Source organism: Camelina sativa, chromosome 10 (genome assembly GCF_000633955.1).
Source record: "Camelina sativa cultivar DH55 chromosome 10, Cs, whole genome shotgun sequence".
Classification (NCBI taxonomy): Eukaryota; Viridiplantae; Streptophyta; class Magnoliopsida; order Brassicales; family Brassicaceae; genus Camelina; species Camelina sativa.
In genome coordinates, this window is record NC_025694.1 from 4781976 (window position 1) to 4801788 (window position 19813).

A 19813-nucleotide genomic window follows, 5' to 3' on the forward strand; every position below is an offset into this window, starting at 1 on the left:
ACTGCAAATACTCTCTTGGTTACATGGTTCGGAGTGTTTCAATAGCCTGTAATGCTTGTTATATGTGTAGGTGTTACTCATTATTGGAGGCATCTTGTTAAGCTACTAAGGTTAATGAAAAAAAAAAAAAAAAAATTGGATCTCGAATCAGAAGAAGATATGAATTAGAATCAGAAGAAAATTAAAGTCATAGATGCAATATAGCAATTTTGCACAATGACGATTCTATTGTCTTCTATCATCCTCTGGTAGTCTGGTGCATGTTAATGTTATGTTCTTATAATATTTAACATTATACTGTATTTAGGCGTAATTGACACGTAATCAGTTCTATCTGTAGTCATACAGTTCTCTCAGTATTAACTTTTAAGTGATCTTTTTGGAATCATTTGACCATCTCTTGATTATAATAAAAGATATAAAATCTCCATAAATGCTGATTGGTGATCAACTAGGTGACATTAAAGTCAAAAACCTTGTAGCACGTTTGTTCGCGATATATCAAAGATCAAACAAAGGAAAAATAATTTTAAATAAAAAAAAAAGGAGAAGAAAAGAAAAAAAGAAAAATGTACTTACCACAAGATAACCAAAGAAACAAACAAACCGAAAATGGAAGATGTGGAATAATCATGATGACTTTTGTATTTTCTTGTAAGAACTAAAAGATGACAGTTCACCCTGTAAAAACTGTTGCGCCTATAAATTCTGGACTATACATTTTTCTAACAAGAAGTAGAAAATTAAACTCTTGCCTAACGTTCAACAATACAAGTGACGGACGTTATGGTTGTGATGTGATGACCACTTACTTTACTATAGTCCTATAAAACTTTAGAAGGACAAAATATGCAATATTAGTGTATATAACACGCAATTGATTTTTGTATTGAGTTAAGTCATATAATATAAACAAATTTTTAATATACTTTATTTATTTATTTAAATTTTCAATATTTTAAATTGAATTCGTTAGATAAAGATTATGTTAAAACATGTTAATTAGAAGGTACGATCATCTAACGAGCTTTATGGGAGTAAAGATGATCATAGTAGCTAGGTTTCATTGTATAGTCTTGTTTCTCTCTAAACGAGGTTCAAACTCGGAAACGATAACTTATCAAATCTTCGTTGATTAGGTTATAAGTCACACCACCGCAAGTGTGGCTATATATATGAATGGGGATTGCGACCTTAATGTATTCCTAACGAGTAGACATTTTACCATCGAAGTCAAAACACAATAACAAAGAGCTGGCGTAATGGTCGGCCGATCCGAAGGAATTGCTAGCGATCCGAAGAAATAGTATAATGCAACATGCACGAAGCACGATCTATTTTATGGGGATTTGAAGCTTATTCACATTGGTTTTATATTTAATGACCACGGTGGATTTATATAGGTTAGGTTACGGACTTACGGGTAGGTTGTGCATGTAACGGCAACTTCAACTTGTGATATGCGGCATATATATGCCTATATGGATAATAGACCCAAGCTTTTATGAGTCATAATGTAATGAGCAATATAACAATGAAATAGTATTCGGGTCTTTGACTATTAGTGTGGTAAAGTAGTTATAGGCCTATCTCTGACTTGAAGAACGGAGATGAAAGCTGATTTGATTATTTTTCAATTCCTGATAAGACTCGAAGAACATACATATACTAATCGGATCAGGCCTTCCCAAAGCTCTAGGGCTTTTTTTGTTTTTTTTTGGTAGAGAGCTCTAGGGCTTTTTAAAAGAAAGATAAATAGATTTACACGTCTTCATGCTAGGTGAACGAATCACAAGATCAAAAGGGCCTAGAACGTTTTTGGTAACCAGAAAACGCAGCGTTTTATCAAAGCTGCCGCGTTGGAATAATCTTTTAGTCAATGGGGGCACATCAATAAATCACATTATTCACCGTCAATGACTGATAACGCCACCAGGCACCAGCTGCTTCCACGAACCAAACTTGGTGGTTTTTATTTTATTTCATTCTTTACCTCTACAAAATAATTATTTCGTTCTACAATGATTTGCTATTTTTAGTTATACAACCAAAAAAAAAAAAAAGGTATTTCCTTAGAGTAAGAGGAAAGAAATCTCAAATAGGATAAAATAAATAAATTTCTTACGCAACCTTGACCAAATTTTATTTTTCATTTGAGGAAACAAAAAGAATTTATTTTAAACCTATATATATATATATATTGGGAAATCTATAGAGGAATCATAATTTTCACGTTTTTTTTAGTTATCTATTTTTTTTTTTTTCTTATCTCTCTAAATCTCTCGCCGGTGTAAAGTTATAGTTTTTTTCAATCAATCGGGCAATTGTATCAAGAAACGACAGGATCCAAGGTTTGAATCCCTCCCCCGCTTCGGTTTACTCTCAATCTCTTCTCCTTGTTGTTGTTACTGTCGGCTTTTAAAATTGTCGGATTGAAAACTCAAGATCCGTGTTCTGTTTTTGTTTCCTTTCTGATTCAAAAGACGATCAATTGGGCTAATTTGATTGCTTTCTCTCTACGATTTGTATATCTGCGTTTCCCTTGATCTGTTAAATTCGATTGCTTCATTACCTAAATCTACCACGATTCCTCAATTGGTTTTTTTTGAAAGATCTAATTTTTATTATTGATTCAGGGGGGTTACGGAGATTTGAAAACCGAAGATGTTAGAGCAGCTTTTGATCTTTACCCGAGGAGGATTAATCCTTTGGACATGCAAAGAGATTGGTAATGCTTTGAAAGGTTCACCTATCGATACTTTGATCCGATCCTGTCTCCTTGAGGAACGATCTGGTGCTGTTTCGTTTAATTACGATGCTCCTGGTGCTGCCTACACTCTCAAGTGGACGTTTCACAATGATCTTGGACTTGTCTTTGTCGCTGTTTATCAGCGTATTCTCCACTTGCTTTACGTTGATGATTTGCTTTCTATGGTCAAGCAAAGCTTCTCTGAGGTCTATGATCCTAAGCGTATGGCTTACAATGATTTCGATGAGACTTTTAGGCAGCTTAGGATGGAGGCTGAAGCCAGGGCTGAGGAATTGAGGAAGACTAAGCAAGTGGGGAAGCCTGTGACTGGTAGTGTTAAGAAGCAAGGGCAGGTCTTGAAAGCTGGGCTTGAAGGAGGGAACAAAAGGGTTGGTGAAGGTGGTACGAAGAAGGATGATGGAGATGGTATTAAGGGTAAAGTCAGTAACTTGACTAATGGTCATTCCAATGAGAATCATAAAATGGGAGATGATTCTCAGGAGGCTGATCGTGCTAACGGGAAAGAGAACACGAGTTCTAATGTTGCTGTTGATATAAGTAAACTTCAGAAACTGAGAAGTAAAGGAGTAAGAGGTAGAGGAGGTGTAAGGAAAGCTGACAGTATAGGTAATAAGAGTTCCAAGGTAGCTGCTGCGGAACCAGCCAAAAAGGCAACAAAGAAAAATAGGGTTTGGGATGATGCGGCTCCCAAGCAATCGAAACTGGACTTCACGGATTCAGTCGATGATAATGGGAACAATGATCATGTAGAGGTTGTGGCTGCTGACCAAGGAGAAAGTATGATGGACAAGGAAGAGGTTTTCAGCAGTGATAGTGAAAGTGATGATGATGATGATGACGAACCAGGAAGTGATGAGAAGCCTGCTGAGGCTAAGAAAAAAGGATGGTTTTCTTCTGTTTTCCAGAGGTTAGCATTTCTCTTTTTGAATCTGTGTGTTTGCTGAGTTATATAGTATAGTCCAATCTTATGAACATATATATTGTGTGATTTGTGTTTAGTATTACTGGGAAGGCGAATCTTGAAAAGACAGACCTTGGACCGGCGTTGAAAGCTCTGAAGGAACGTCTTATGACCAAAAATGTGGTATGTGCTCTCTAAACAGTGCATCGTTTCTGGTGGTTGGGATTTTTTATGTGTCTTACTTGAGCTTGGGCATTTCATTTGCAGGCTGAAGAGATTGCGGAGAAGCTTTGTGAATCAGTGGAAGCTAGTCTTGAAGGAAAGAAGTTGTCATCATTCACCAGGATCTCTTCAACTGTTCAGGTTTTGTGCTTTGTCTCTGTAGCTCTTAGCTGAATCTAGGAAACATTTCACTCTGCAATTCGAAGATGGCTTAATTGTGGTAAAAACATATGATTTCAGGCAGCGATGGAGGATGCTCTGGTTCGTATATTGACTCCAAGACGTTCCATTGACATATTGAGAGATGTTCATGCTTCCAAAGAACAGAGGAAACCTTATGTGGTTGTGTTTGTTGGAGTCAATGGAGTTGGGAAATCCACCAATCTGGCCAAAGTGGCGTATTGGCTTCAGCAGCATAAGGTCAGTGTAATGATGGCTGCTTGTGACACATTCCGTTCTGGAGCTGTTGAGCAGTTAAGGACTCATGCTCGTAGGTTACAGGTAATTATACATATCTCTGTGTCTCATGTTCAAATAATTGTGTGATCTAAAATGGTATTGTTAACGCTGGATTTTAATTGGTGGTTGAATTTTTTGGCAACAGATACCGATATTTGAAAAGGGTTATGAAAAGGATCCAGCGGTAGTTGCTAAAGAAGCCATACAAGAAGCAACTAGAAACGGATCCGATGTTGTTCTTGTTGACACAGCTGGTAGGATGCAGGATAATGAACCTTTGATGAGAGCACTTTCAAAGCTCATTAACCTTAATCAGCCAGACTTGGTCTTGTTTGTTGGTGAAGCTCTTGTTGGAAACGATGCAGTAGACCAGCTCTCGAAGTTTAATCAGGTTCGGTTTCTTACCCGCAATAGACTCCTGTTAGGTGTTCAGTTGAGCCTTATTGACATTGCTTTTTTTTGCTGAAATTCAGAAACTTTCGGATCTCTCCACTTCTGGGAACCCAAGACTGATCGATGGAATCTTACTGACGAAGTTCGATACCATTGATGACAAGGTACAGTAAATAATAAAAACTGATAGATGGATTTAGTGTTTAGTTGTATCATATAAACGAATGTAAACGAGAGTGTTTTGGTTTTGTAGGTTGGAGCAGCTTTATCGATGGTTTACATATCGGGATCACCGGTTATGTTCGTGGGTTGTGGCCAGTCTTACACTGACCTGAAGAAGCTTAATGTCAAAGCCATAGTGAAGACACTTCTCAAGTGATCTCCTCTTCTTCATTATCATCATCGTCATCACTATCACCATTACTATCATCAATCAATGTCTTATCCATCATACTGTTGTATTTGGTTTTTGATTTGAAGACTGTTTCTCTTTGGATCTGATGTTGTTTTTTGTTTTGAGTTAAAAGACTAATAATCATGTCAAATTTGTGCATGTTTTTTTTTTTTTAATCATCTCTAACTTTCTCGATCTAGGTTGGTCGGTTGGTCCGGATGTTTTAGGTTTTCCTTTTAATTACTATTTATAGTAACCAAATTAAAATTGAATCTAGCATTAAGTATTGAGTCAACTCAGTTTTTCTTATAGTCGTTGTCTATTGACAAAATAAGAAGACGTTTAATTTTCTCTTCAAAGAATACCTGACTTTTGTGTAAAACTCTCAGAACTCATAAAAGAAAGAATAAAGTACTACTATGTAACTGGTACGTTAAGAAACATACAAAAAACACTTTGACTTTAAAATCCAATGAAACGTTTGTTAGTGGTAAATCTTGCCATCTTAAGTATCATTAACTTTTAATTACGGACCAACTCAAAATAGGGTAGCTCGGCCTAACTGTAGCCATTAACATGCTTTGTTCTCCACACCACAACGGCTCGTAGCCCTGACAATATTCATGCGTAACGTTAAAAAGTACCGTTACTCGTATGCATCGTTTTTACTTGAAATAAATAAATAACCGTATGCACCTTTAATATATGAGAGACAAATGTAAATTAGAGTTGACACATTTGTAAGCTAGATAATAAAATTAAAGTTATGAACTATATCTTCTGCTAAAGAGGGTAAAAATACAATAAAAATCAAGTTGTACAGGTAAAGATGATAAACATTGTAAAACTAAATAATTTTAAAATTCTTTATTAGTCTAAAATTTTGCCAAATTTAAAATAAGATAATTTTTTTTGGTGATAAAAAGAAGAGGGTAACTATGGGGAAAAATTATTAAAGTTTATTTCCCTCTCGTAGTCAACCTTTCCTATTTGTNAAATTATGTTATTTGGGACTATTTTACAAAAAAAAAAAATCTCAATATTTAAGAAAAGAAAACTTATCTCAGAAATACTTGTGATAATTTATTAAATTAGTAAACACATATCAAAAGTTACTATATCTTATAACAATCTATGATTCTTCGATAAATTCAATTAGATTACAAACAATTATATATCTTTTGAAAAAAAACTATATATATTTTGGTGTAGACAACTCACCAGGATTTATTACAAAATCAAACAACAGATTTGTTTTCTTGTTTCTCTCACTAATAAATATATTCTAAAACATTTTGTTTTGTAATTAAAACGGACATTTATTTAGCAAATGAGAGAGAGATTTACACACTTTAATACTTGGTACGGATATTCCGAACCTAGCTCCGAACGCGCACAAAAACACGTTTTCGCTCCAAACCACAACAGACGGGCCTCTATATAAACAGCATCCACCATCTCCTATTCTCTTCACATATATTGAAAACAATATACAAACGAGTGACACAAACTCAAACCAAACAAAAGAATTTGTAGCAAGAAAAAGAAAAGAAAAAAAAGCAAACCAAATGGGGATCATTGTTCCAATTCTCACCCTTGTTTTCCTCTTGTTTGCTAAAGTGAGCCATGGTGCCTCCACCCCTAGGGTGATTCTGGTCGGCGGATCTGTGGGAGCTTGGAAGGTCCCTGATTCTCCCAACAACACTCTCAATCACTGGGCCGAGAACACCCGTTTCAAAGTCGGCGACTTCCTTGGTACTATATCTCTATCTTGATCTTCATTTTCTGATATATAATATGCTTTAGCTGTAACCATGCAAGATTATTGTCAAAAAGTAGTGAAATGAAGGGAAGTTCATGTTATATATAAATGGTCTTATTTTTGGTTTGGTTTCCATGTGTATATATAAATATTAGAGTTTTAATGTTTGATATATTTGTGCATGTGGAATAGTGTGGAAGTACGACATGAAAGTAGATTCAGTACTAGAAGTGACAAAAGAAGATTACGATAGCTGTAACACAGCAAAGCCCTTGAAGCAATACAAGGATGGACACACTGAGGTTCATCTTGACAAATCTGGCCCTTACTTCTTCATTAGTGGTGCTCCTGGAAACTGCGCTAAAGGTGAAAAGATTACTCTTGTTGTTTTGTCTGAACGACCATCCGGTGATGGCAGTGTCGCTCCTAAGGCTTCTCCTGTTAGCCCTACAGCTCCGGCTCCAGCTCCCCATAACGCTGCTGGTGGAATGAAGGTTGCAAGCGGTTGGTTCTTGACCACAGTTGTGATTGGTTTGGCTATGGCTTAATTAGAAAAGTCAATCGAGAGATTGTAGTTTTTTTTTACTAAGTTCAATCTTTTAGCTAAATTTAGTTTTTGTTTTTCCAGATTGTTGAAGTTTCTTTTGTTCCTTTAGTTTTCATCATCATAAGATATCTATCTTTCTGTTTTATGTTAAGTGTTTGGGATATTTTCACTCTCAAAGCTTTTAATTTATAGTTTGTTCTTGCGATTCGAATCTAAAATTATAAATAAAAACCTCAACAAGGGAACTAAATATTTTCATATATTTTTACAAACGTCAATCGTCAATCATATACTGTAAATAGGAGATTTGTTGACTCAATAGTTAATACAAAGAGATTTTGACCACATTTAATTATATTAATGGGTAATATAGGATTCATTTTAGAAAGTAAATATAATTTATGTACCAAAATGAAGTTGTAAAAGGAGGTAATTATAAAAAAACTGTAACCTAAGAGGATAAGTAGTGGCTTACTCTCTCTAAAAGGAAAAGATAATATCTGTCATGCTACGATAGTACGATGTTATATCCAAATTTCATTTTGAGATTTGTCTTACATGTATTACCATAATATATTGATTATATTCTAATCAAGATCTTCCTTGATTATGTTGCTAATGCTAATGTGGAAATAAGATGATCAGGCCAACTGGATAATGTGCTAATCCATTTCCATTAGGGTATTAAATCAATAATACTGTTTTTTTTTTCTTTTTAAATTGATTTCAAAACTGATACACATGTACTTTCTCCTCAATGTTACTTACACATACATATATATCTTTGAATTCGAACAAGTTTGTCATTCACAATTAATAATATGCCCGTTTTATTAATTTCAGTGTCACCGTTTCTGAATCAAATTATCAACGCTTTTTTTCTCCAACAGCCGTAAGAGATTAAATTCTAATAACGTACGTAAGAAGTAGTAAATTTATTATTAAGAGAGTTTTTTTTCAAACAAATTAAAATTTGGTTTAGATTCTGATTTTGTATGAAACAATGATACAACGTTAAGAGGAGGAAAAAAGCAATTACAAAAGTCAAAACCCACGTATCGTTAATTATCACTTAATGGGCCATCATCATTAATCAATGACTTTAAAAGGCCTTTATTTATATTGGCGGGCCCTTCACATACAAAACAAACAACATGTAGTCAATATCACAAACGAGGAAACTACAATCCGCCTGCTTTTTCATAAAAAAAGGACACACAGTTGATGAATAGAAAGTGAAAACAGTAGAGCAAAGAAACACCCCCCTGAGATAAGCTTGGAAGGAAGAAGAAGATGACACGGATTACATGAGCAAATCTGACGCATGTTTTGTGCTCGAGAGATTCCGCCATGGATGTCGCTTCTGCTCGGAGCATCTCTTCACACCCTCCATGTATATGCTTCTTCTTCTTCTTCTTCATTAATTTTGTATCTTTATCTGTTTAATACAATTACTAACTTTGTTTTCTTAATTCATGTTCTCAGATTATAGAAACCCGATTTGTTCATCACAGTTATCGTTGATTCGGGTACTAATTTCGCTTTTTCTTTTAATTTAGGTTTCCTTACTGCTTTGTGATTAATTCGTAGTTTCTGCTATGGAAGCTTAATTAAGATTGTTAACTTGGTGACGTTTTTGCTATTTTATCCATAAAACAAATGATGAAGTCAAGTTTTTTTTTGGATTTAGTTGAACAATGAACATGAAGGTTTCTTAAAATTGTTCTTACTCTATGAAATTTATTTGGAGATGCAGCTTTCGAGAGATAAAGTATGTTGCTTTGGTCGTATTTCGAATGGCATAGCGAGCTTTAGTACTTCCCTTCATGGTAAGGCAACCAAATTGCCCTTTTGATTATATATATTTATCAGCAGACTCTTCAATTGAAAGCTACAGTTTTTATCTTTATCTCTTGATGCTATCTTTGTTATATAGAAAGACTTGTAGATTCTATATACTACATACTCATTCTGGTTTTTGAGATTATATTGAGTTAGTTATACAAATATTTGTTTTGGCGTGAGATGGATCTTTTTTAGCTCATTACTTGCTTTGCTTTCCATGATTCTTCTTTAGCTGTTCCGAGTGGAAGAAATTTGAGTGAAACAAGACGTACTGGCTTTCAATTGTGTAACCGCTCTTTAAGTTGGGATCCTTTCAGATTTCATGATAAGAAATCACATAGATTAAGTGAATTGGCAAGAACTATCACTGTGAGATCAGATTTTTCTGGAGCTGCAACCCCTGAAGCTTCTTACCCGGAACCAGGTTTTTTTTTTTTTTTTTTTTTTGGCTAAACCTTTTGTGAACATATTTTTGTCTGTTTTGGTAGATTACAACTTTGTTTCCTAATCTCTATACACAATTCTGTCTTGTTCTTTCAACTTTGAAGTGCAGAGATTAAGTTGAGCTCAAGACTCAGAGGGGTATGCTTTTGCGTTGTTGCTGCCGTTTCTGCCATTGTTCTCATTGTCCTGATGTTAGTTGGTCATCCGTTCGTCCTTCTCTTCGATCGCTATAGGAGAAAATTCCATCACTTCATCGCTAAACTTTGGGCTTCCATAAGCATTTATCCGTTTTACAAAATCACCATCGAGGGTTTGGAGAATCTGCCATCATCAGATACTGCTGCTGTATATGTTTCAAACCACCAAAGTTTCCTGGATATCTACACACTTCTCAGTATTGGAAAAAGCTTCAAATTCATCAGCAAGACAGGGATATTCGTAATTCCCATTATCGGTTGGGCTATGTCAATGATGGGTGTCGTTCCCTTGAAGCGGATGGACCCAAGAAGCCAAATGGTATGTTAACTATATGTTTCTCCCACACTCCCCAAGTGTTTGTTTTGAGCAGATGGATCCTTTTAACTCTTTTGCAATTTACAGGATTGCTTAAAACGTTGCATGGAACTACTAAAGAAGGGAGCATCAGTATTTTTCTTCCCAGAAGGAACACGGAGCAAGGATGGTCAATTAGGTCCTTTCAAGGTATACACAATCTCACGATTCTTCTTGATCATTCATATGTTTTGTTCTGTGTGTTGACATAAAGATGCTTGTGATATATTACAGAAAGGCGCATTTTCGGTGGCTGCAAAGACGGGAGTTCCAGTAGTACCAATAACGCTAATGGGAACAGGCAAGATCATGCCAACGGGTAGTGAAGGAATACTGAACCATGGGGAAGTCAGAGTTATCATCCATAAGCCAATACATGGAAGCAAAGCGGATGTTCTTTGCAAGGAAGCCAGAAGCAAGATTGCAGAATCTATGGATCTCTTAAGCTGATCTCAGATGTTATTTTTGCGTTGTCTGATAAACAATGAGAAGCCATAATTTCACATGTGGTAAAGATTAAAATATGTTGAGATTTCTTTAGTCAAAATTCTGATGTTCCCTTGAAAATATTTGCAAGAAAATGTCAATTTTGGTTCAAGAGATGTCAGTTTTACGCATAGGCCAGAGTATGAAGTGCTTGCAAAGGCTTCTCTAAGGTTTACAGGGTTTTGCTTTTTTGGATTCCAAGTTGAGAAATCTCTACGGCTTTTATGACCTTACTGGTCTTACTCTCACACATGTTTTTCTTCTCAATAGTGTCTGTAAATCATTTATAGAAATCCCCATAACTGGAAACTGTCAATGTGATAATTATTACTGGCTTTTCATGTGACTACCATATATACTTGCGTGTAACAAGCATATAATTATCTTATCTATTGCATAATGTATGATCTTAATTCTTTTTAAGTTTCAATCCTTTGATCTGATTGTCTATCACTTGTGTTATGCAGTTTTGAGGGCCATAGAGAAAGTTTATAGATAGAAATAGCATAACATTCATAGCGACGGTTTAACAAACGACATTTAAAGTTCTGACTCTTGACACAGAAGCAAACTGAAAGCATAACTAAACCGAAAGCATAATAATCCGTCTCTAAGTAGCTCTAGACTCTTGCAGACTTAATTGTAATAGGATAGGGGATAGATAGCGTTCATATATACGCCATTGTTGGAGTCTTGGAGACTTCAGTTGTTGAGAATCTGCACTTGGGGGCAATTCTGCTTCACCATGTTATTCCACCTGAACTGCGGACGCAAACTTCTTTCAGCTTCTTGCAGTTCGACGCAATCTTGAGTATGGATGCATCAGTGACACTTGGGCAGGAAGTAAGCCAGAGCACCACAAGATCAGGGCAACTGAGACAAGAAATGAAAACATTAAACACAATACGAGTGATATGTCTAAGATTCTATCATGCAACGCTTGGAATTATAAGTCTGGCTAAAACTGACGCGAGCAAACTTATAGCAGATCTCAACACCATGTATTACTACCCTGATCCATGATGACAAAAACTATCCTATCTAAATTGATTTATTGCACTTTCCTCTGTTCAGGTTCAATATTGTAATATACATGGCACATTGCAAGCATGCTCAGTTTCCTTTGAATTCTCTTGAGGAATCCATGATTTTATTTCCCACTTAAATGCAAATTTGTGATATACTACATAGCTAAAATCAAAATGCAGAACTAATATAGACAGTTTGACACAGTTAAACCGTAAACTTTATGGTTTAGTATACAAACGAAGTTTCTCGGGTAGATTAGACAGACTCATCAACATCATAATCATTTTCACTACATTGATTTTTTTCTGGAACCCATGAGGGCAAGACTCGCTTTTTAAAGTTTCTAGACAGAAAAAAAAATAAAACTAAAAGAAAAGAAGAGTGCAGTCACTTACTTATCAGCAACGTAGGAGATGGATTTGTCAGTGCAGAGCTTGATCTTGATACTCTTCAAGCCACCCTCGCTCCTATCGACAAAAGCCTGGAGAAGGGCGTCCATCTTCTCCTCCATGGCATCCCAGTCGAACTCACCAGAGGCCGGAAGCGGAGCAGTGCGAGTTCCAAAGTCAAAGGCACTGTAAACGGCCATGTTTCCAGATTTCGACCATGGCTTGCAGACTTGCATTGGGCCGTCCAACATCTCATCAACAGTTAGCTTCGAGAAGACTTCGAGCAAGCAATCAGGTGTTAAGTTAGCCCACTCACTCGAACTTTCGGATCCCTTACTACCCTCGTTGCTCATTTTCGTTGCACTCTTTGTTTTTTTTTTCTCTGTTTTTTGTTTTTGTTTTTCGTTTTTGTTTTTCGTTTTACTCTGTCTGTTGATAATCGACTAGCTTTATATAGATATTTTGTGAGCAATGAAAATATTGAAATGTTGGAGTTTTTAAAATTACAATTTTAGAACACTTCTTTCTGTTTTTGCAATAAGAGAGCTTGTGCTTTTCCGCATGTTAAAAAGCTTAGGCAAGTAAGACCAGAGAGTTGAATACGTACACTGACGAAATTAGTACATCTGTCTGACTGTTACCAGTGAAGTTTAAAATATTTGTATCTGATTCCTTTATCGACATAATATATATTTATCAGATTCTAATATTTTGTGTATCTGCGTAACATAAGTTATATGTATCCTATCCAAATTTCGTTTTAGGTCATTTTAGTAAAACATGTATAAAAAAAATCTATCAAGATAGAATGATGAATATCTGGTCCAACGGTCATGTTATGACTCAATTGGTTTTTTCTTATCGAGGACCAGATGATCTCCTTTCCACAGTAATGTTTAGTTTTTTTCCCGTATTCTTAAGAGGAGCTGAAGATACAATCACCAAGATATAAAGAAATTAGAAACTGTTTAGTATGAACAAGAACAATCACTACTAATAGTAGTCTACTATATATATCGATCGTTCAAACCAAACTTTTAATCACGAATATAACTTTCTTTTAATGTGATCTACTCACTTTTTTTTTTGTTATTAATTATCATTATATATTAGCAACACTTTTATTTATTTAAATATCCAGGGAGAAACGCTAATATGTTATTTTGGAAAATGTAAAAGTATGTTTTCTTGTAAAAAAAAATGTGTTTATGCCTCATGATAAAAAAAATGTTCTCACGTAATTAATTTATTTTTCCATCATGATTATTAGCTTACCCTACATGATGTATAAGATATTTTATGATCGTATTTATATCAGATGAGGACGAATCGATGTAACGAATTGTGTGTGAATTTTTGAAAAAAGAGAAAAAAAAAAAAAAAAAGCAAATAGCGGGACTGTGAGTCAAAGTTGAAAACGATCGACTAGGCGTACTTTCTTTATGCCACATTGATGAATGTATGATTCTAGTGTAACTAAAAAGTAAGAACACGCAAAATTGATGAGTTTAAAATGATTCAGTTTTTTTTTTTTTTTTTGTTGGACAAACATATGTTTCATTCTATTAAAACAGAACAGAATATACAAATAAAGGATCAAAATTTAATACATAACAAAGAGAGATAGAAGTAAATAGAGGTCATCGAGATTGTAGTCTTGAGAGCTGTGCGCCAAATCCTAGTAAAGGTTTTAGAATATATGAGTTCAAGCAATAACGATGCAGCTTCCAAGAGCAAGTCGATGGAAGAAGAGGTGACCACTGTCTTGTATCGAAGACCAAGTGGTGTTGAAATAGCCAAAGTTGAGATGCTCACCGAGGTGAGGATGTCTACCCGAAGGATAGCTTTGTCATGAGGTCGAGCAGGGTTGAGGATACTCTGGTTGAGGGTCAGTAGAGAGTTGAAGGAGGTGAATGGATTCGATGTAAATCTATGGAAGTTGTAGTGGTAACACCCACTCCATGGAGATGGGTCATAATGCCATGGTACTTCAAGAGCTTAGGGAATAAAGAGTTCACAAAGGAAGCTAAAACCAGGATACACAAGCAAAAAGTTTGGAACCGTAATATAAAAGATGGATCCTCTCTGCCATGAAAATGGTGATCAAGAATTCCACACAGATTACACATACGGTGAGACACTGATAGATAGAACACAAACCTGGGCTTCAAGCGGGAGGATGGCTGCAGGGTAATGAGAACAATAAGGCTCACCAAAGAAGCTACTAACTGGTGCAAAATAAACATGTAAAGCCACAACAAACCAGGTGGATCCTCTCTGCCATGAAAATGGTGATCAAGAATTCCACACAAGGTGTTTAAAAATTTAGACACGGACAAGGGAACAATAGACCTGAGCTTCATAAAGGGGGATGGGTTTTGGGGTTTAAGTAAAGCTTGGTAAATCCAGTTTTTGAAGCCAACAGACAATGTCACAAAATGAGCAAGTACCATAGTTCCGACAAACCCTTAGAACATCCAAGACAACCTAGCTAAATGGGTTCTCTGATGCAGTCTTCGGACACCGAGGATAGCCAAAGAGACTAGATAAAGTTGATAGGATAACAGGGGGTTATAAAGTGAGAACCTGGGCTTTTGAAGGTTGGACAAGATCTTGCATTCGATGTGGTAGTCCAATAGCAAAAGTAGATCTGTCGAGCCCCAGGGGTGTCTGGGATTCAAGGCGATAGTCCAATATCGGAGAAAACGCAATGCTCTGAAAGTTTCCTCACCAACCGCCGTCTCCGTCTCTGCCTGCCAGGGCTCGGGTGACTTTGTCGTAGAGGGGACTGTAGAGACGATTACCATTCAGGATCTAGAGTTAGAAGAGAAAAGGGACATGATTTTCGCCGGTAGTGAGGCTGGGTCGGGGTTACAGATAGAAGAGATTGTCAGTCTCCTCCAACCGCTGTGTTGGGTGATGCGCGAGCCTATGCCTGGATCCGATTGAGTGAAGTGGGTAAGCGAAGGTTGCAAAAGAAAACTCAAAAGGGAAAAAAGAAATTGAATAAGAGGTCTAAGAAAACAGGGAAAGCAGAGAAAGAAAGCTAATGTCGAGATACCCCGACGCCGATGAGCAATAGCCCCACCGGCATCGGAAAATTTTGTCGGTAGCGGCACCTCGATATTCGAGCTTGGGAGAGAAAGTTTCTTAAATATGCTTCCATGGATCCTTTACTTATTTTTGTATGTAAATATTGAATGGAAAAAGAAAAGGAGAAACATGGCTGTTTAAAACGACTCAGTAAAAACTAAAATTCAGAAGATTCAGTAAAACCCATCATATCTAAAAGGGTGGAGATGTGGAGTCAACTTTGAAAACGACTGGGGTACTTTCTTTGCCACATGATATACTGTATACAGTATATATTAATTGGTTTGTATAAAGTAAAAGTAAAAACACGCATATTGGATGAGTTTAAAACGACTCAGTAAAATTCGTTTGCTAAAAGATTCTACGAAGACTATGATCATAATTCTGTTACTGTGGACAGTACCTTTTCGTCATTCTCTTAAGTAAGTGAGGGATATTAAACCGAACCAAACCACGTTGATCCTTTTAAATTGAAAAAAAAAAAGTATATTAAAAAGTTAAAGGTAATATGTATAGTGGATATAACGGCAATATATATTCTTTCTTGGTTTGCAACCTTTCCGGCTTTCCCCATGTCACATGCATGGACCAAGAGAGCTGTATTGTATGCCTCCTAAGTCCTAACCAACACAAACATAATACCCGATCCATTCTTTATATTTTTCTTTTTTTGGATAAAGGGGTTTCTAACCCATTCCAACTTTGTAATGAGGATGTTAGAAATCAACACATTTATGATAAGTAAGCAAAAGAAATGGGTTAGAACCCCCTTTATCCAACAAAAGAAAAAAGATTAATATTTTCTAAACAAAAATATTAAATGGGTTAGAAACCCTTTTTTCGTGTTAACCTACGCTAAAATCAATAGAGAGTTTAGGAGTACCTAAACAAAAGGAAAAAGATTAAGGGGTGTATTGAAACTATGATTTTGGAGAATTTTATAGGAAATTTGTAATCTTGATAGATTTTAGGGAAGTTGATATGATTTTCTGTAAAAATTTTTCAAATTCCACCTTAAACCATGAATTTGAATTTCCGTATTTTTAACTAAACAAATCCTCTCAAATCCTGTAGAATCCCTAAAATTCATTAAAATCTAAATTCACAAACTGTTTTGAATAAAAGTGTATTTTAAAGTAAAATTTTAAATTATCATTTTAATAACAGTGGATTTTAATAGAATTTTTAAAATTCATGATTGAATAGCATATGATTAATAAATTTTACACAAATCATTTAAAATGTCAAGTTGAATACACCCCCTAATAGTTTAACATGTTATATTGGAATGATTTAATTTTAGTTTGAATTAAACATTCGAAACCCATGAGAGTGAAGTGTTTCATGAGCTTCTTATGGATATTGTGGTGTTTTGTTTGGAAACCTCTTATCAATTATCTCTTCTTCTTTTTTTTCCTATTATTTAATTTTTTATAGTGTTAGATATTCTCTTAGACCATCTTTACTAGGAAGTACTCTATGGGTTTCTCTCACATTTGGGCCCAATTTGTGAATAAAAAACCCATTTATGAGTCCAAAAGAAGAGTATCGGTGTTGTGGGAAGGAATCGGAGCAACCGATACTCTACCAAATAAATATTTAAAAAATTCTTCTCTCTCTCGACGAAGCTTCAAGTTATGGCTGAACCAAATCAGATCCCACGGAAGAGGATGCGATTCTCGTCTCCTTCAGCTACAGAGATCCTCGCTACTAAAAAATCATTGCATCACCAGCGAATCGCATCTCAAACTGTTAACCGATCTCGCGTCCATCATTCATCACCGTCACTCTCCGGAATCATGCTTTTGATCCTTGTGTTTTAGACTGTATAGGGATGAACCATCTTTGTGTTTTAGATTGTAGAGGTAATCATGCTTTTGATCCTAGTTGAACAAACAATAACACTTGACGGTTTCTTAGGAGTATAGCTGAATGTCAAAATACGAACTTTTTAGTTTACTTGTTCATTCAGATGACTATTCCACAATGGGTTTGGTTGATTTATCTGTGCTTGCGTCTTTTGTTAGCTCTTGTGGGTTTTGGGAGTTAATCCTTGTTTATTGACTCTTGTTGTCATTTGAAAAGCTGTGACATTTCCTCGAGTTCTTTGAAATAGGTCTTCCTCTGTTTTCTTCGTTTGTGTGATTGGATTTTGGAATTGTTGGAACTTGTAGGTGAAGAGGAAGATAGACTTGGTTTATGGCGGAGGAATTGTTGGCTTGATGGGTTTGATATCCAGGAGAGTCTATGAAGGTGGTTTCCATGTACTCGGGTTAGTTTTAAGAGTCTCCAAACAGGCTTTGTAACTCTCTCAATCTCCTTCATTTCCAAACTTCTTTGATGGGTTTTTGATTGGATTCTCTTGTGATTGCAAGATCATTCCCAAAGCTTTGATGCCTATTGAGGTATGTATCTTTTTCCCCTATGAAGTAGCAAACTTGGCTGGAGTTTTGAAGTTTTATCTAGCTCTTGGTTCTTGTCTGCGTTCATATGATTTAAGATCAGGAGAGAAACAATGTTCTTGATTTTTGTTTCTAGTTAAATATGAGGATTGTGAGACCTTTTTCACCTCAATCTCATGAATTGGATTTCTTCAGATATCTGGTGAGACTGTGGGAGATGTACGAGTTGTTGCAGACATGCACGAGCGAAAGGCTGCAATAGCACAAGAAGCTGAGGCCTTCATTGCACTCCCTGGTGAGAAAACATATTTTACTAATTAATTCTAGCAAGTTCTAAAACTGAAAGTTTTGGTCTTGATAATCACGGGTTATATCGTTACAGGAGGTTACGGAACAATGGAGGAGTTGCTGGAGATGATAACATGGTCACAAATTGGTATCCATAAGAAGACGGTATTTTAACATGTACTTTGATCGGTCGTCGAAGCAGTAGGCTACTAATACCTCTGCTGATTCGTTTGAAATTGTTTATGCAGGTTGGTCTATTGAATGTTGATGGATACTATAACAATTTGCTTACTTTATTTGACACTGGTGTCGAAGAAGGTTTTATCAATCCCGGTGCACGTAATATTGTGGTTTCTGCTGCAACAACCAAAGAGCTTTGGAGAAGATGGAGGTACGTTAACTTGGCCTTCCCTTTTTCTTCTTGTTATGAGGTTTTCTATCTTATAGAGAATAAATTATTGGTTATCTCATAGTGAACACAATCTCCTTGATGCTAGACATTTTTGGTATCATAGTGTAAAACATAATCTTGGTAGGAGTATGTTTAAACTGCAGAGTCCACCAATATTGTTTCTGCAACTTACGCATACTCTTGTCAGGAATATACTCATTCTCACAAGCATGTTGCATCGCACGAAAGCTGGAAAGCCGAAGAACAAGAAAACAAGCAGCAATAAAAGCACTATTATTGTTAGCATATTCTACTTTCATTTCAAATTTAGTCTCTAATTTATTTGCAGAATCTACAATGTGTATAAGAAAAACTCAAATCTTATTGCAATATGAAACAGCAAATTGGATCCCAATATGAAAATGTTGTTGATTATGTAAAAGATTGAGCAACCTTCTTTGGGTTCTCTAGTAAAGGAATGATTTTGCAAAAATACTCTTAGAGTTGTTTTACTTAAATTAGTATTAATTATATGATAGATTAATTTGAGAGTAACTTAGGAGAGGTAATCCACTAATGACGCTCTTAATAACCTCCCAATGGAGGTGTTCTTAAAGAGATATGCCAGAAAAGAAGTTTCGGTCATAAAATTAGATTAATACAAACATTTTACCATTTAAAAGTTATACATATTGCAACTTATAAATCCAGTTTGATTGTATATATTTCATTAATGAAATTAGAAATGGTTTCTTACAATTTTAAAAAAAAATCTGTGTAACTTGGTTGTTAATTTATAGAGGAATTATTACAAACAGTAATCTGAAATTTTAACTGTTTAAATTTCTTTTGGTCTGATATCAACGTTTTGATATTTGCTTCATAGTTCATAATAGAGTTTTTAGCATTTATTTAGTACATACTGACTTTAAAGAACATCCTTTAGTTGATATTCTGACTTTTTCCCCGTTTCTTCCGTTAAGACTTCTAACTAAATATGAAGAATTGACAAATACTGTCAGTTGGCTTTATGATTTATCTATGGTTTTTTCTCTGCTTCTTATCTGCAATCCGCGAAGTGCCAGAAGTATCCGTAAATCAATCATTATGAGTTAAAGTGTCTCATTTACAACAAAACAACAGAAGTCCTCCAAAAGCAGTGGTCAATTTTTAAAACCCAGTCAACATATATGTATATATATATATATAGCAAACTTGTCCCCCATTATCAATACAACTCTTTTTGTCCTGAATTATTGATTTTCTATCTTTTTATTTTGTTTTTTACAAAAGCTTATTTTTTCATACAATAATTACTACAGTACAATATTTTTGCTACATAACTAATTGTTTTTCTTTTGCAAACGTAATTTCATTTATAAATTAAAGCTTACCATATCTTATTAGGTTTTAAAAATTTTATGAAGGGTTTAACAAAGAAATATA

The 19813-nt window shown here is 35.4% G+C and overlaps 4 protein-coding genes and 1 pseudogene across 4 annotated transcripts; 4 read left to right on the top strand and 1 right to left on the bottom strand.

Moving 5' to 3' along the window:
* Positions 2213-5315, top strand: LOC104717132 (signal recognition particle receptor subunit alpha-like). The gene is made up of 8 exons (XM_010434665.2): positions 2213-2351; positions 2637-3677; positions 3770-3854; positions 3939-4034; positions 4134-4394; positions 4498-4743; positions 4826-4909; positions 4999-5315. The coding sequence occupies exons 2-8, from the start codon at positions 2665-2667 to the stop codon at positions 5122-5124; spliced, it is 1911 nt and encodes a 636-aa protein (XP_010432967.1). The 5' UTR covers positions 2213-2351; positions 2637-2664; the 3' UTR covers positions 5125-5315.
* On the top strand, positions 6617-7639 carry LOC104717133 (early nodulin-like protein 1). Its single transcript, XM_010434666.2, has 2 exons — positions 6617-6894; positions 7094-7639. The coding sequence occupies exons 1-2, from the start codon at positions 6708-6710 to the stop codon at positions 7447-7449; spliced, it is 543 nt and encodes a 180-aa protein (XP_010432968.1). The 5' UTR covers positions 6617-6707; the 3' UTR covers positions 7450-7639.
* Positions 8680-10896, top strand: LOC104717134 (1-acyl-sn-glycerol-3-phosphate acyltransferase 1, chloroplastic). Its single transcript, XM_010434667.2, has 7 exons — positions 8680-8841; positions 8934-8977; positions 9205-9277; positions 9526-9717; positions 9847-10253; positions 10338-10439; positions 10524-10896. The coding sequence occupies exons 1-7, from the start codon at positions 8799-8801 to the stop codon at positions 10737-10739; spliced, it is 1077 nt and encodes a 358-aa protein (XP_010432969.1). The 5' UTR covers positions 8680-8798; the 3' UTR covers positions 10740-10896.
* LOC104717135 (putative F-box/LRR-repeat protein 19) lies at positions 11516-12546 on the bottom strand. The gene is made up of 2 exons (XM_010434668.2): positions 12200-12546; positions 11516-11648 (listed from the first exon to the last, which is right to left on the bottom strand). The coding sequence occupies exons 1-2, from the start codon at positions 12544-12546 to the stop codon at positions 11516-11518; spliced, it is 480 nt and encodes a 159-aa protein (XP_010432970.1).
* Positions 16860-18860, top strand: LOC104717136 (annotated as a pseudogene).